Source organism: Seriola aureovittata, chromosome 20, assembly GCF_021018895.1.
Source record: "Seriola aureovittata isolate HTS-2021-v1 ecotype China chromosome 20, ASM2101889v1, whole genome shotgun sequence".
In the NCBI taxonomy this organism is placed as follows: Eukaryota; Metazoa; Chordata; class Actinopteri; order Carangiformes; family Carangidae; genus Seriola; species Seriola aureovittata.
Window position 1 is genome coordinate 7,029,828 of NC_079383.1, and position 14,595 is coordinate 7,044,422.

Below are 14,595 nucleotides of genomic sequence, written 5' to 3' on the forward strand. Positions count from 1 at the left end.
ATATCCCAAACATGTCTATTAAACTAAATCCTGAGAAGAATTTTGAAAAGATGTTAAATAGAAGATTAAGATTTTTGTAAGCCTAAAAGCGCTGCAGCCATGTCCAATGAAAATTGTTTGTACTACTTCCATTTATGTGCCTGTGTTAAAGTTAAAGTATTGTGTTTTCACAATAACTATTTGAACATGAAGAAGAATTGATGTGAATAGTTCCATCCAAAATTATGAATGATAAAGTACATGTAGTAGAATTTAGGTTTACATTGGAAATGATGACAGTATCAAATATAATGGCTCGTTACAGACCATGGCACCAGAACCCCTAAATTTATAATTTTTTAGTTTTACTCACTCCAAACATTTCTTACTTCATAGGGCTCAAAGGTCAACACCTGGAATATGAGTAATTACCAAACGTTGATGTTCCCATATTACTTGGATCACCATAATAACATGTAAGGGGTTATAGCCAATATGGAAGCCATTGATACATTGATTTATGGGGGAGCACCAATCAGTAAAACAACAGGAAGACTTCTGGTGTTTCAAGTGATGGAGCTAAATGTTCTGTAGAAATGTTCTGAAGAATTTTACTTAAGACAAAGGCAGTGTCTTATATTCATATCACACACCAACTCCCAGCAGGTTTTAAATACAGGATATAATGTGATCACATTAGAAAAGTGAAAGAAGATAGTATGCTGGTGATGCACAATACTCTTCCACAATGCAGTGCACAAAGGAAATATATTTGGGACACAGTGTAAAAGCTTTCAGGCCTGCTGGCTACTCTGTGGGGTTACTGAGGGCAGTGCTAAGCTAAATGTTAACATCAGTATACTAATATTTTCACAGTGACAAAGCTAACAAAGAGGGGGATGTGAATGACTGAACCACACAAACAGCAATCCATTTGAATAGTTATTGAGACATTTCACACAAAACCACAAATGAGAAAATGTTGGCGTGAGAGAAAAAGTCAAGGGCAGTACAATTCATCCTCAGGGGACCATGAATTTCGTAGACAAATATTCATTGCGATGGTTACTTAGCTGTTTCAGTCTGGATCAAAATGATGGGTCTTTAGAGCCATGGTGCTAAAAATGATAAAATCTGAAAATGATCCCTGTAAGAGTTACCTGAACATGTTAGAGTTCAGAAAGAAACCACAGCACTGAGAGCAGGTCAACATGCATGGCCTCCTTGTTACATACTGTTACTTGGCAAGTTTTGGCATCAAATAAAAGAGTGGCATCCCCTCCACCCCCCCTCCCAGTGTCCTGCCACATGATCAAAGCCCACAAAGCTCAGCAGACCCCTGAATTCATGGGCACTGGCACATTGTCTGCACTCCATCAATATCTTCCTGCTGCTCTGCCAAGCTGTAATTTACAGAGCTTCACTCTGCTCATTGTGTCACTTGATCTGGTGACAGTGGCTGATCTATTTGTGCAGTTCTGTTCTCCTCTCTGTGAAGGGCATGTTATCTCCCTGCAGAGAAAGCAGCTGTTTCCTGCAGATTCTTTTATCTGTATCTCTGACCTCATGTATATACATTTATTTCAATGGAATTTTTTTTTCATTAAGAGACCCTGAATTGAAGATTTCTACCTCCAAGATAATATTTTCCATTCAGTAATGCCAATCAAGACACTTTCTGCTATTGGTGTACAATTTGGTAAATACATTTGGTAGAGCAGGACATTGGAACAAATACAGCAAATATCTTCAGTCTTCTCCCAGTTTGAATTCTACAACCACAACCCAGATGCAACACTGAAAATGACCAAAGCAGCTTTTGTTCATCGTTTTCTAACTGCTATTGATTGTCTGACCCTACCCTTAGCACTCTATTTTGCTGGTTTAGGAGGCCAGAGGAGAAATCAATGGCCTGGGATACCCATGAGAGGCCTGGGTTAAGTGGTGATTGGCCAGGCCTTGCAGGGTTTCATCAGAGTTGGAACAGTGGAGGGGCGCAGCTGGAGAACTGTCCGGATGGAGGCAGTGGAGTGGAAGGCATACAGACAGAGCATGACAGATCAAAATGACCTGGAGACTTTTATATCGTATAGTAATTTGCCCTCTGGTGTTTCAGTAGAATCCATTAAGAGCAAATTCATGGATAAAAGAAGGCTGAGGTTCAATATCCATTCGTGTCTGTGGTTTTGGCCACAAAAGCTACATAGCTGAGGTCAGGGAAAGATGGTGGTTTTGATTTAATTTCTGAAATCATTGTTAACTTTTTCAGTATTAAATCAGACAAGGATTTTTCCCTAATCCTAGCCAAGGGCTGTGACTGTGACAGACTGACTACCATGACTTCCGGGAAGTATTCAGCAAGGCCAAGGCCACCTCTCTGCCGCCTCATTGCCCCAATGACTGCGCAATCGATCTTCTACCTGGGTCCTCACCTCCTCGTGGCCGCCTCTACTCTCTCTCTGGTCCAGAATGGCACGCCATGGAGATGTACATCATCGACTCTCTGGCAGCTGGCATCCTCCGTTTGTCCTCCTCTGCATCAACTAGGTCTGAACGACATCACTGTGAAGAATCAGTACCCATTGCGACTCATCTCCTTTGCCTTTGAACTCCTGGAGGGCGCCACGATCTTCACTAAACAGGATCTCCGCAATGCCTACAACCTGGTTCACATCTGTCACGGATTTGCGAGGTAAGTTGGACCCAAATGCAGTCAACTCTTGGGAGACGGTGAACGCAGGTTTATTTAGCAAAAAATCCACACGTGAACGTGACATGAACAGACATGAACAAACCCTGAACTAAAAAGGGACGAACCGACACAGACAAAGGGGAGCACAAGGACTATATAGACAAGGGAGACAAGGATGATTGAACACAGGTGAAACACATTAGGGCGGGGCAGACAATCACTACACAGAAACAGGACCATGACAAGAAGCAACACACAGACACTCAAGGAAACCAATACAAAATAAAACAGGAAGTGAAAAAACTCTAAAACAAAACTAACAAAAAGTGTCTGCCATAGCAAACCATGATCAGAGAAGGAGATGAATGGAAGATGGCATTCAACACCCCTACAGGCCCTTATGCCCTTTGGTCTAACCAACACCCCAGCAGTCTTCCAGGCGTTGTTGAACGATGTCCTCAGAGACATACTCAACGAACATGTCTTAGTGTACCTTGACGACATCCTGATCTTCTCCAGGTCCCATGAATTTTGCAGAGGCTCCTCGAGAATTCCCTATTTGTTAAAGCAGAGAAGTGCGAGTTTTATGCCTCCTCTGTCTCATTCCTGGGGTACATCGTCGGCCAAGGTAGCATCCAGCTGTCACTGCCTGGCCCATTCCTGATTCCTGTAAACAGCTGAAACGTTTCCTGGGCTTCGCCAACTTTTACCAGAGGTTCATCCGTGGGTAAAGCTCCGTGGTCGCCCCCCTCACCACCTTGACATCCTCCAAGGTGTCATTCTGCTGGTTTCTCGATGCTGACAAGAAAAGACCCTCAAGGTCCAGTTCACATCCGCTCCCATCCTCCACATACCAGAGTCTGAGTGGCAGTTTGTGGTGGAGGTGGATGCTTCTGACATGGGGGTGGGGGCCATCCTCTCTCAACGAGCAGCCGACGATCAGAAACTGCACCCCTGTGGTTTCTTCTCTCGACATCTGTCCCCAGCTGAGAGGAATTAGGACATTAGGAACCGTGAACTGCTGGCAGTCAAGCTGGCTTTAGAGGAGTGGTGTCACTGACTAGAGGGTGCCAAGTTCCCGTTCCTGGTCTGGACAGACCATAAAAACCTCGAGTACCTCCATTCTGCCAAGAGGCTGAATTCCCACCAGGCCAAATGGGCCCTGTTCCTGTGGCGGTTCAACATCTCTCTCTCCTACCACCCTGGTTCCCGGAACATCAAACCTGACGCCCTCTCTCAACAGTTCCCGGACAAAGAAGGAGTCCACCTCTGACACCATCCTTCCCCCCTCCACGCTCGTGGCCTCACTCACCTGGGAAGTGAAGGAACGGGTCAAGTCAGCCTTAGTGGACCAGCCTGGGCCCAGTTCCTACCCTCCAGACCGTGTGTTAGTCCTTCCTGATCTCCATTCCAATGTCCTCCAGTGGGCTCATGGTTCCCGTCTTGCCTGTCACCCGGGCATTCAACATACTAAGGACACCATTCAATGACGGTTCTGGTGGCCCACCCTGGATAAGGACACAAGAGGCTTCGTCAACTCCTGCCCCTTCTGTAATCAGCACAAACCCTCTCACCAAGCCCCAGTTGGCCTTCTGTGTCCTTTACCTGTCCATTGTTGCCCCTGGTCTCACATCTCTCACATCACAAGGTCAAGCCTGTTCATGAGAGTCCCTTGGTCCCGGCTGCCCCTTCTCCTCCTCCACCTCGGATCATCAATGACTGGGAGGGTTACAGTCCCGAAGAGAGGTCGTGGGTCCCCATTCGTCACATCCTGCACCCTCATCTCATCAGGGATTTCCATCGACAGCACCCCGACCAACCCTCCAAGACCCCAGTACCTGCCTCCAACCAATGTCACAGGGCTGCCCCTCCTCTCCTCGATCCACCGGAAGAAGAAGTTCCTCCCCCTGAAGAGGAGTATCTCTCTCTCTGCTAAAGTGATGGATTGGTCTGGCTCCGAGGAGTTTTAGCCCCACCTTCCTGGGCTCCCCTCCTCCCACCCAATTTTGGATGGATCGTTTGGGACAATCCACCTCTGCTTCTACCTGATCTCTCTGGTGTTTTTCCACTCACCACGCCTCCGCCTCACTCTCCACTGTGCCACACCTCCTCATGAGCCTCACCGCCCCCACCTGTTGCTCCCAGATGCGCTCCATCTCCATTAAGCCAGTATTTAAGCAGCCTTGGTCCACTCACTCATTGCCACATTGTTCTCTGTATTCATGCAAGATTTTCCAGCGTTCATCTCCAGACTGACTTCCTGGTATCAACCCTGCTTGTCTCTGACCATCAATTCTGCCAGTGCCCTTCCTGGTTCCTGTCTGCCTTTCCCTTTGTCTGTTTGGCGTTCCCCAGCTCTGACGTTGCCACGTGAGTTTCCTACCCGTCTTACCCATGGTATCCTCACCATCAGAGACTCCTGCCTCGTCAACCCAACTTTCTTCGTGGATTCGTCTTGTGAGTACTTCCCTGCTGGTTAGGCTCTGATTACCCGCCTGCCTGCTCCTTCCTGGTTTGTCTGCTCCGCTGACTGCTCACCTTGTTCCGATCCTCCTGCTCCCTCGACGATGTCTCCAGCCTGCTCCAACTCTTACCCGTGTGTGTGAGCTCATTCACCACGTTCCACTCACCTGACCCACGGCTCTCCAGCCCCAGCCCTTGACCCGTTCCTCTATCCCCAATAACCACCTGTGTGCAATATCTCTGCTGGTAAATAAATAAAGGTCATTACAAACTATACCCAGTTGTGTGCTGCATTTGGGTCCGTACTACACCCGTTTCAGTGAGAGGAGAAGTCACAACAATGGATATTGTACTGCAAGGTCTGATGACTTGATGGAAAACAAACCTGTTTTCTGTGAACATTTTACTGATCAACATATTTGCATCTTGCAAATACGTAAATTAACAACATATCACATCCATTAATAGAAAACATAATCTGGTTGTGTTTTGTGTTGCAAATTATATAATATAATTATATATAAACATAATTTCTAGGAGAAAGGGTTGGCTATCAACATGGTTGCAAGGATAGAAATGTCAACTACTTTGATCCAGACTGAAATATCTCAAAAATAGTTTGAGTTGCTGTGACATCCATGATCCCAGACAATGAATCTGAATTGTTTTGGCGTTCCCCTGACTTTTCCTCTTTGACATTGATGGATCTGAAAGTCTCCATTATTATTGGATGTATAATAATTCATCTTTAAACCGATATTCGTGTTCCCCTCAAGATGAACTGTAATAATTTTGGTGATCCTTAGACTTTTTGTCTAGCGCTATCATCAGGTCAAAATTTTAATGTATTCAGTACTTTGGGTTTTTTTTTTTTTATATTTTATTATTTTTTATTTTACCTGAGACATTAAGAACAAATTCTTATTTACAATGCCTGGCAAAAGGCAAGAGCCTCTTTAAGAAAAAGGGGTAGGGACTTACAGGGTTTATGAGGAGATACCTGCTGATGAAGATGTTCCGCTCATCAGCTGCACTTTATGTTTCATGCGAATCACTAAATGTTAGCATGCTAACATGCTAAACCAATATAGTGAACACAATATAAACATTAAACCTGCTAAACAGAAGCATGTTAACATTGTAACTGCATGTTAGTGTACTGAAATTAGCATTTAGCTTAGCGCACCTAAATACACTCTCACAGAGCTGCTAATCATTGACGTCGACTCTTAGTCATATGGAAGTCCATAAAAAATCTGCCAGCACAGAAGGTAACCAGTACTGCACTACTGCATAGATACATTCCAAAGTTAGAGTGAGAACACTCCCAACATACAACCTAGCATTAAAACAGCATAAAAATACATGAGAAACAAACAAATCATTAAAAGATGAGGTCAGTCTCCTGATGACCCCCTGACACAATCTTATGACTGATGTTGTGTCATGAGCAAATAATTACTCCTCATGTACTGCACTAAACCTCCTTTCTGTTTTCCACTAACAATTGATTGTTGAAATTTATGAACCTCCTTGGCCTCCCCCCAGAACACAGGCTGGCCATTGGTGTGTGCTTATCACGGTTGACGGTAACCTCCCCCTGTCGGTAATCTCCCCCTGTCATGAAACTGACACTGATACAGCTTCATACAACATTTCAAGTGGATGTTACAAGGTGAGGAGGAGGCTGAGCTGTGAATAAGAGGCTAAGGAAAACTCAGTATTCATTGAATAGCACTCCAGGGCTTCAAGGACATACAAGGTATTTAATGACATAATATGAATACATGCATCTTAATGATTATGACATAACAACCAAATGTTCCCTCTCTTAGGGGGGAGTAGAAATGTTTAAGAATATCTTTATAATCTTTTTACCAGTTGTAATGCAATTGAATAAATGTTGTATTGCATAACTTTCCCCGCTGAAAGAAAATAAATGTAAAGTTCACCATAAAATACGATTTGTTTTTAGTTATCAGTTTAAACACTGAAAAAAGTATTCGGTTTCTGACTACATTATAGCATTTCCAAACACAATAATGACCTGTGTTTCTATTTCACCAGTAAAATTTCTGCCAACAGTCCTTTTTAAAGGTTATGTTTTAATTTGGTGAATTTGAATTTCACCAAAATTGATGTTTCAGTTCAGTATCTTATATTGTATACCTGTGTGTAATGAAAACAGATGGCCTTGAGTGTAGCTGACAGAGCCATGGGGGCCATTATTGGGGCAGCTGTGGCAGATGCAGCAGGTAAGATAAACTGTGTGTTATACTGATGCTGATACTGAGTTAAAAACAGCAACAGAACTCTCCATTTTACAAACCAAATCTGCTTCATTCATTTTCCATATCCCAGTAACTTGTATGTCCTCTGCATGGTTTCTACCTTACATGCTAATATAATAATTTTATACTAATGTTTATTTCTCATATTACAAATATGATACATATGAATGCCATATGAATTAACTAATCCACAATTACACTAATCCATTATTTGTGATTAAACACAATATCTTCAAAAGCCACTAATGCTTATTAGATGTGACACAATGTGAAATTTTAATCATTGTCGTCTCAGTGTTCTTCTTAGTATTGCATAGAAACATTGTCAGTAGCAATAGTCATAAGAAACATCTGTACATACTGATAAAGCACAGGGGTGGTGCCTTAACTTGTACAAGTCATGTTGACCTGCACATGATGATATGAAAGCTGAGTTTCTGCAAGAGCTGCTCTGATAAACATGAATGAACCAAGAGGAATGTTTATGTTAACCACCACATGTCCTTCTTAACATACCACATAATAATGCATATATTAGATATTAACATGTAATTTTTGTTTGGATCCAGGATACTCTTGCTCCAGAGTGCAGTACAACACACATCTGCCACCATTTCCATGTTATCTATTATCGACAGGCTGTATGTACAGTAGGTCATGTCAAATACATTAGGGACACAAAACTATTTATTGTCCCACTATTTTTCTCCCTCTTTCGTGTGTGTGTGTGTGTGTGTGTGTGTGTGTGTGTGTGTGCCTCACTCATCAGCCCAGCCCATGCACTGGATCTACAATCCAGATAGGCTCAAAGAAGTTCTCTCTGATCTGGAGCCACGTCCAGAGTTTAGACCTCAGTCAGCAAATCCTTTCTACCACAGGACGACGGGCGAGCAAACCTGCTATGGAGACCAGGCCTACGTCCTGCTGGAGTCACTGAGTCAGTGTGGAGGTACTGAAACCACAGTTTCACATGTTAACATGACATTCTCTGAGCCTGTACGTAAGTGTTTGACCCATAACATATGTTATTGTTTACGTTACCAAGGTATAATTACCATATACCACGGCAACAGTTTACATTATACGCCACATTATTACTGACTTTTTGTTTCCTATTAAAACAATTCCTTAGACATAAACACTGAATCTGTGTCTGTCAGACTTTTCCATCTGCCTTTCTCTATTGCACCTCAACAAACCCTAAGACACATTTACTGTAGCTGTTTTTGCTCATAACCATCTTCCTGTCCTCTTCTTCCTGTAAAGATATTGATTTTTTGCAAAACATAATGTTTAGAGACATGAGGAAGAAATCAACATACAAAATGTCTCCCTGGTCATATTTGTTTGTGGCAATTATACGAAAATCTTCAGCTTTTTTGCAAATGCATTTATTTTCTGTCGTGAAGGATGAGACTCTCATGTCTGTATGGTAAATATAAAATTAGAGCGTTATAGGTTAGCATAAAAACTGTAGCAGCAAGGAAACAGCTAAACCAAAGTATACATTGTCCCACCAAAGCAACTTCAACTTCAGTTTATTTATAATGAAGCATCACCCTGTTACACAGTTAAACTAGAATTACTATTAAAAATGAGATGGACGGACAGACGGACAACCCAAACACATAATGCGTCAGTGTGAAGGGAACATAAAGGCCATGTTGTGGAATACTGAATATGGAGTAATAAGACTGGAGATGTAGGGGAGAGTCCTATTAACAAACTGAAATTGGTCTTATAGTGCTAAAAGCTACGTGTATTGTTCTTCCTGTTGTAAAGACAACTGAATAATATTATGTTTTCTAAAGCTACATTGTGTCATATGTTGGCAGATGTCAACGTGGACGACTTGACCAAGCGCATCTACAAATTCTTTGGCCCAGGAACAGTGTACGACCTGCCACTCAATGATCCCTACAAGAAGAAAGGAGGTACTATACCTGTCAATTTAACTAAATAACATCTCTTGATTGCTGATGTCCAAATGTATTAATGATCAACTTTAACAAGCCTGAAATGATGTGATCACCTCTGTTACTGTATGAAGCATAATGATTTTCCTGTCTGCTGATCGGGACTTCCCCCTCCATGAAAATATTCCATACAGTCAGACTTCCCTGTCCGGGTTGGTGACCAGGGCTTTGGAAACAACTTTTTACTGTCAAGCTGTCATATAAATGCAGTGCTGCTGTAACTCACCATAACAACACAGGCACCTGTGGGCACAATAAACTGCAGATGGCTTTATGTCTTGGTGTAGAAGAGCTGTGTCATCAAGGGCAGTCATAGCCACCATGACTGAAGACACAAAGAAAAGAGCTCCACCTACAGAAACTTCAACTGCATCAACTGAGAGGACAAGAAATGTCTCCTTTCCTCTCTGGCTTTTTTTTTCCTTTAACCACACCATAGGTATTATCAATCAGTAAGGATGAAGCCATCAAGTCTGTGAATGTTCATATCTCTATATGGAATAACAATAGCTCAATGTGCCAGGTCCCAAAGCCATCCTTCCTATTGATGGTCCCTGGAGGAATGGCAGCCTGAAAGCTTTCATCAGAAATGTTGACGCTGGCAAAGAAGAAACTGGTAAAGATGACAGATCATAAATATGTATTAATATTTTCACTTCTCTACACTTAATTGCACATGAAAACTATACATATATGTATCATGCCATTACATCCTATCCTACTAGATTTCCAAATCAATTACAAGGACAGATATCAGTCATTAAGATGAGTGTACTTCCTTGATTAAATATTTTTGCTGGTATCTCTTACTACTCTATGTGATTACTGGAAGACACTGCACAGAATTATGAATACAGCTATCTGTAAGGAAAAGCAACGTATTCAACTTTCAACTTTACAGAGATTCAAAGTATCAGGAAGTCAGGGTGGAAAAAAGTAAAAAATATATTTTATACATATTTACTTCTATTGTCCGTGCCCTAGGAGTTAGGTTTAACACAGCATCAGGACCTGTGTGCACAGTGAAAGAAAAATACAATGTTGTCTGTAAGAATTAATTTGTGGTGTTGGCACTCTCTCCCCTATACTCCCTATACACACTGTGAGCAGCTTTTGGAGAGGATATTATGTAGTGAAGAGGATGCATCAGTGGTGTGACCATGTATCTATGTGCAGTTGTAGACCAAAATTAGATATGTAATTGACCCGTGATTCTTTTGTTTTAAGATATAAAACAGTAAGAAATGCTCACGAAATAATAAATTGAGTAAAGACCTTGCTAGGCTGATGTTTTGGGGTTGTAATTTATTTGTGTGTGTATGTGTGTGTTTTTTGAGGCTGTGAAGTGGACTGTCAGATGGACGGTGTCACTAAGTTGGCTCCAGTGGTGGCCATGTTCGCTGGACAGCCTCAGATGCTGGAGAAAGTGGAAAAAGCCATACGTGTCACCCAGAACAACGACATGTGTGTGGCTGTTACTATGGCTGCAGCCAGGTAAGTGTGACAGGTTTCTTGTACTTTAAATGGCTGTACAGGTTTACACTGGGTGTATGTGGTTTCTAGTATAACAGAAATACCATAAAAATTAACTATAATATAACACACCATACAAATTCAGTTAGTTACACTGAAAGTCCTGTTAAACCCAGCACAATACTTCACACACTGCTGTGCGTTAATCTGTTTAAATTTTGAGGCTTCTTCCATAATCATAAAATAGTTTGGAAGAGAGTGAAAGGAGGGGACTAATTAACCTATGTTTGTCTGTTTAACGTTAAGGTTTTTGGAGCATTTCATTCTGAATGGTCCAGATCCCAATGCTCTGGATGCAGTTCTGGCTCAGTTGAATGACTCAAAGAGACAGAACCCTCAGGAGCTGGACCGGGCTGTTATTGGTAAGACCACAAGTATCTGCTATACTCAATATCTTTATAGGTCATTGTTGAATAAACTGAATAAATTCTGAATAAGTATGTATAATGTATTCTACTATGTAAGCCATCAGGATGGGTTTTGTGTGAGATCTGCTGGAGAGGGAGAAATATGCTAAACACAAGGCATAGACACCAGCAGGTCTTATGGGAAATGTGGTCAAAACTGGAAGGTCACAAAATCTAATGTGCAGGAACATAATAATTTTTTGGAAATCAGCCACAAATGAGCTCCAGTGTTTAAACAGCACTTTTGATCTCTTTCTCTATATCTTTGCTGAAGCACACATCCACCAGGTGAAGGACAACCTGGCCAAGAAGTCCCAGCAGCTCATACCTGCTGTGTTCACCAACACATGAGGTAAGGCAGGATCCAGGTCTGTTGACTTGGGATGACCTGCGTAGCCTTCCTGTCAGTAGATCTGTTAGATGGTCCCCCAGCCTTTGATGTCCTGACTAATGGTCTTCCTCCTCCTTCCTCTTCATTTCCACCTCCTGCTGGTTCAAGTGTCTCAGGTTTTACAGGGCTGAACATTTGTGCTGTTTCAAAGCATGGTGTTTTTTAAGGGACAGTAATGACATAAATATTTTTCTCACATATTAGGAACACGAACAGACTGGATCCTCTTATATGTGACTGTATGTGTCAATCTATTTCTAAATCTGGGTCTGTGTCCAGCTTTGCCAGGTGCATTCCAGGGAGCGCTTCATGGAGTCCTGACACTGAACCAGCTGGATGAAGCAGTCAGGGACACCATGCGCTGCGGGGGATGCACCGCGAGCCGAGCCTCCTTCATAGGAGCCTGTTTTGGAGCACAGGTACTGCAGGCATAAATTGTCAGGCTATAAACCACTCATCAGTCGCTGATGGAAATCTGTAAGAGCAACAAAAAAGTTATATTCCACACTGATTATAAGTGTTTTTACTCATTCATTGAAATATATCCCAAAGTATGGAAAATGTTCAGGTTTAGTTTTGTGAATGAGAGAAAAACTATAAATTGTACTTGGGAAGAAACGGTTGAGGGGCAATGAGTGTTGTGGCAGATGGATGCAGAGGGAGGTAGGCAAATGACAAGTAGGGGTCAGGAGGGCAATGGAGGCTGGGGAGTGAGGGGGGCTGGATGTCTGAATAAAAATACAGTGTGAGAACTGGGGTCGATACACTGCTGGCCTGATGAGTAGATGGGTAGCAGGTGTGCCAGCTGATTGAAAGTCAAGTAGCTGACAGAGGGAGAAGAGCACCATGCCCACAACACACACACACATACACACAAACATACACACACTTTCACTGAGAAAAACAGTTGTTGCTACTTAGAAGTGAGTTTATTGTATTTTCATCCATTTTGTATCAATAAAGTAAGAATGAGAAGAATTTATTGAAGAGTTGTTGTTGAAGAGTTTGTTTTTTATACTAGTGCACCCTACTGGTGTTAATGAATTTACACACTTAATGCAGTGTTCTCTTTGGTTGCCAGGTGCTAGTGTAATGCACTAATCATATTTACACATCTTAAGTGGGATATTGATAACACACCTAGACTGGGGTGGCCACAGCCAGTGATAACATGTGGACTGATGCTCACACACATTTTAGTTCAGGCCCAGCAGTGACAGCAGCATGTGAAAATATATAATTTTTGCATATTTTTATCTTTAATTGTGGATCTGTGTTTGATGAAGTTGACAGTGATCTGATGTTGTGAAATGTACTGTGATGATTTCAGCTGTTATCTTGATGTTTTTTCAGACCGGTCTCCAGGGAATCCCAGAGTCTTGGAGGAAGAGGACTCTCAGATATCCTCTGCTGCTGGAATTAGCCGAAAACATGGCAAAAAAGAAGTCAGAAAATGTAGTTTAGGTCTTAAAAACTATCAATTATTTATGGAGTGCCAATAACTGCCAAGACTTTCTCATATTGCAGATGTGCAGTACTTTGATACGACAATCCATGACAGTTGCATTTTAAAGTCTTGTACTGAATGAAACTCGAATCTATTTGCTCTGTCAAAGCTGCATCATGCAAGAAAGCGAAAATCTGTGCAAAGTATTCATGTTGTGTTGAGGACATGTAACACATTTATCTTCATTGTAAGCAAAAAATAAATACATTTTATGTCCCCAACATGTGTGTACTGTTCCATTCTTTTTTCCAAGTTATTTTCCTCAAAGTGGACATTTGGGATTTCCTACTCCCAAAACATGCCTTGCCTTAGTGAGAAAGTAATTTTCTGAAGTTAGGTTTCAGTAAGTTTTGGTCTTCTCTTTCCCTTGAGTACTTTCTGTTATTGTGAAGTGAAAGAGCAGACACAGATTTACTTCTGGAACAACCAGGAGAGCACCATGTTCCCTCCTCAAAGGAGCTGTTCTCCTGTCTGAAAAGTGCTGACTTCCATATCCATGTGTTTAAAACACCCGCCCCAACAATGCTGAAAGTCAGCCAAGCGCAAAGCAGCCAGAGCCTTAATATCTTTGACATAGCGTGGTTGTAAAAAAAAAATACAGTGTGTAGGCTACTGTTGGAGTCCCTCAGTTGTTTTTACAACATACCGACTTGTTGAAAAATGATAAATAGGCAGTAGTTCAAGCTTGTTCAAACACTGTAAATCAACATATTTACTGGTCTTACATGTCATCTTGGCAAAGCACTAAGAATCCATGTTTCAGCTGTGTAGCCTGAATACTGAGTTTAGCTGAGTAGACAGGTTGTGGCTGATGGCACGTTGGTAGCTTACAGAGGAAAAGTGATTTGATTTCTCTCTCTGCCTGACCTCCTCCCACACAGCAGGTAGCAGGCGCTATCTGGCATGATTATATCCAGACCTGAGGAGTGTTTTTGTTTTTCCAAAATCTGCCAATGTCCACTTCCACGTCTTCGAATAAATAGGAAAGGCTTAAAAAAGATATTTTGTTATGGAAATATTATTTTCATTGTGTCAGTATTACTCATCAGCATACATAACAAGTCCAATAATATGACAGGTCAAATAGTTTGTATTGCAGATTTATAAGGATACTTGTACAATCATTGTAGGAGAACATGCCACTGTGTGAATCTCATTTCACACCTGCATGCACCAAAGATGCATCATGGTGATGTAAAACAGACAATAGCCTATTTTAGAATCTGTCTCCCATGATAGTCTACTTTGCTCCAATTTGTATACACTTTCATTAGAATGACAGTTTGAAGTCCAGCCATGGCTGCTGCTGAAATCGTGGGGACAGATGAGCCACCTGTCTCCTACCCCACATGGAAG

General features: G+C 41.9%; 1 protein-coding gene across 1 annotated transcript; it reads left to right on the forward strand.

The window, feature by feature from the left end:
* Nucleotides 1–6,762: 6,762 nt before the first annotated feature.
* LOC130161299 (crystallin J1A-like) lies at nucleotides 6,763–13,460 on the forward strand. Its single transcript, XM_056364506.1, has 10 exons — nucleotides 6,763–6,896; nucleotides 7,323–7,389; nucleotides 8,195–8,374; nucleotides 9,261–9,359; nucleotides 9,925–10,017; nucleotides 10,739–10,895; nucleotides 11,181–11,296; nucleotides 11,616–11,693; nucleotides 12,012–12,151; nucleotides 13,086–13,460. The coding sequence occupies exons 2-10, from the start codon at nucleotides 7,323–7,325 to the stop codon at nucleotides 13,194–13,196; spliced, it is 1,041 nt and encodes a 346-aa protein (XP_056220481.1). The 5' UTR covers nucleotides 6,763–6,896; the 3' UTR covers nucleotides 13,197–13,460.
* Nucleotides 13,461–14,595: the final 1,135 nt, after the last annotated feature.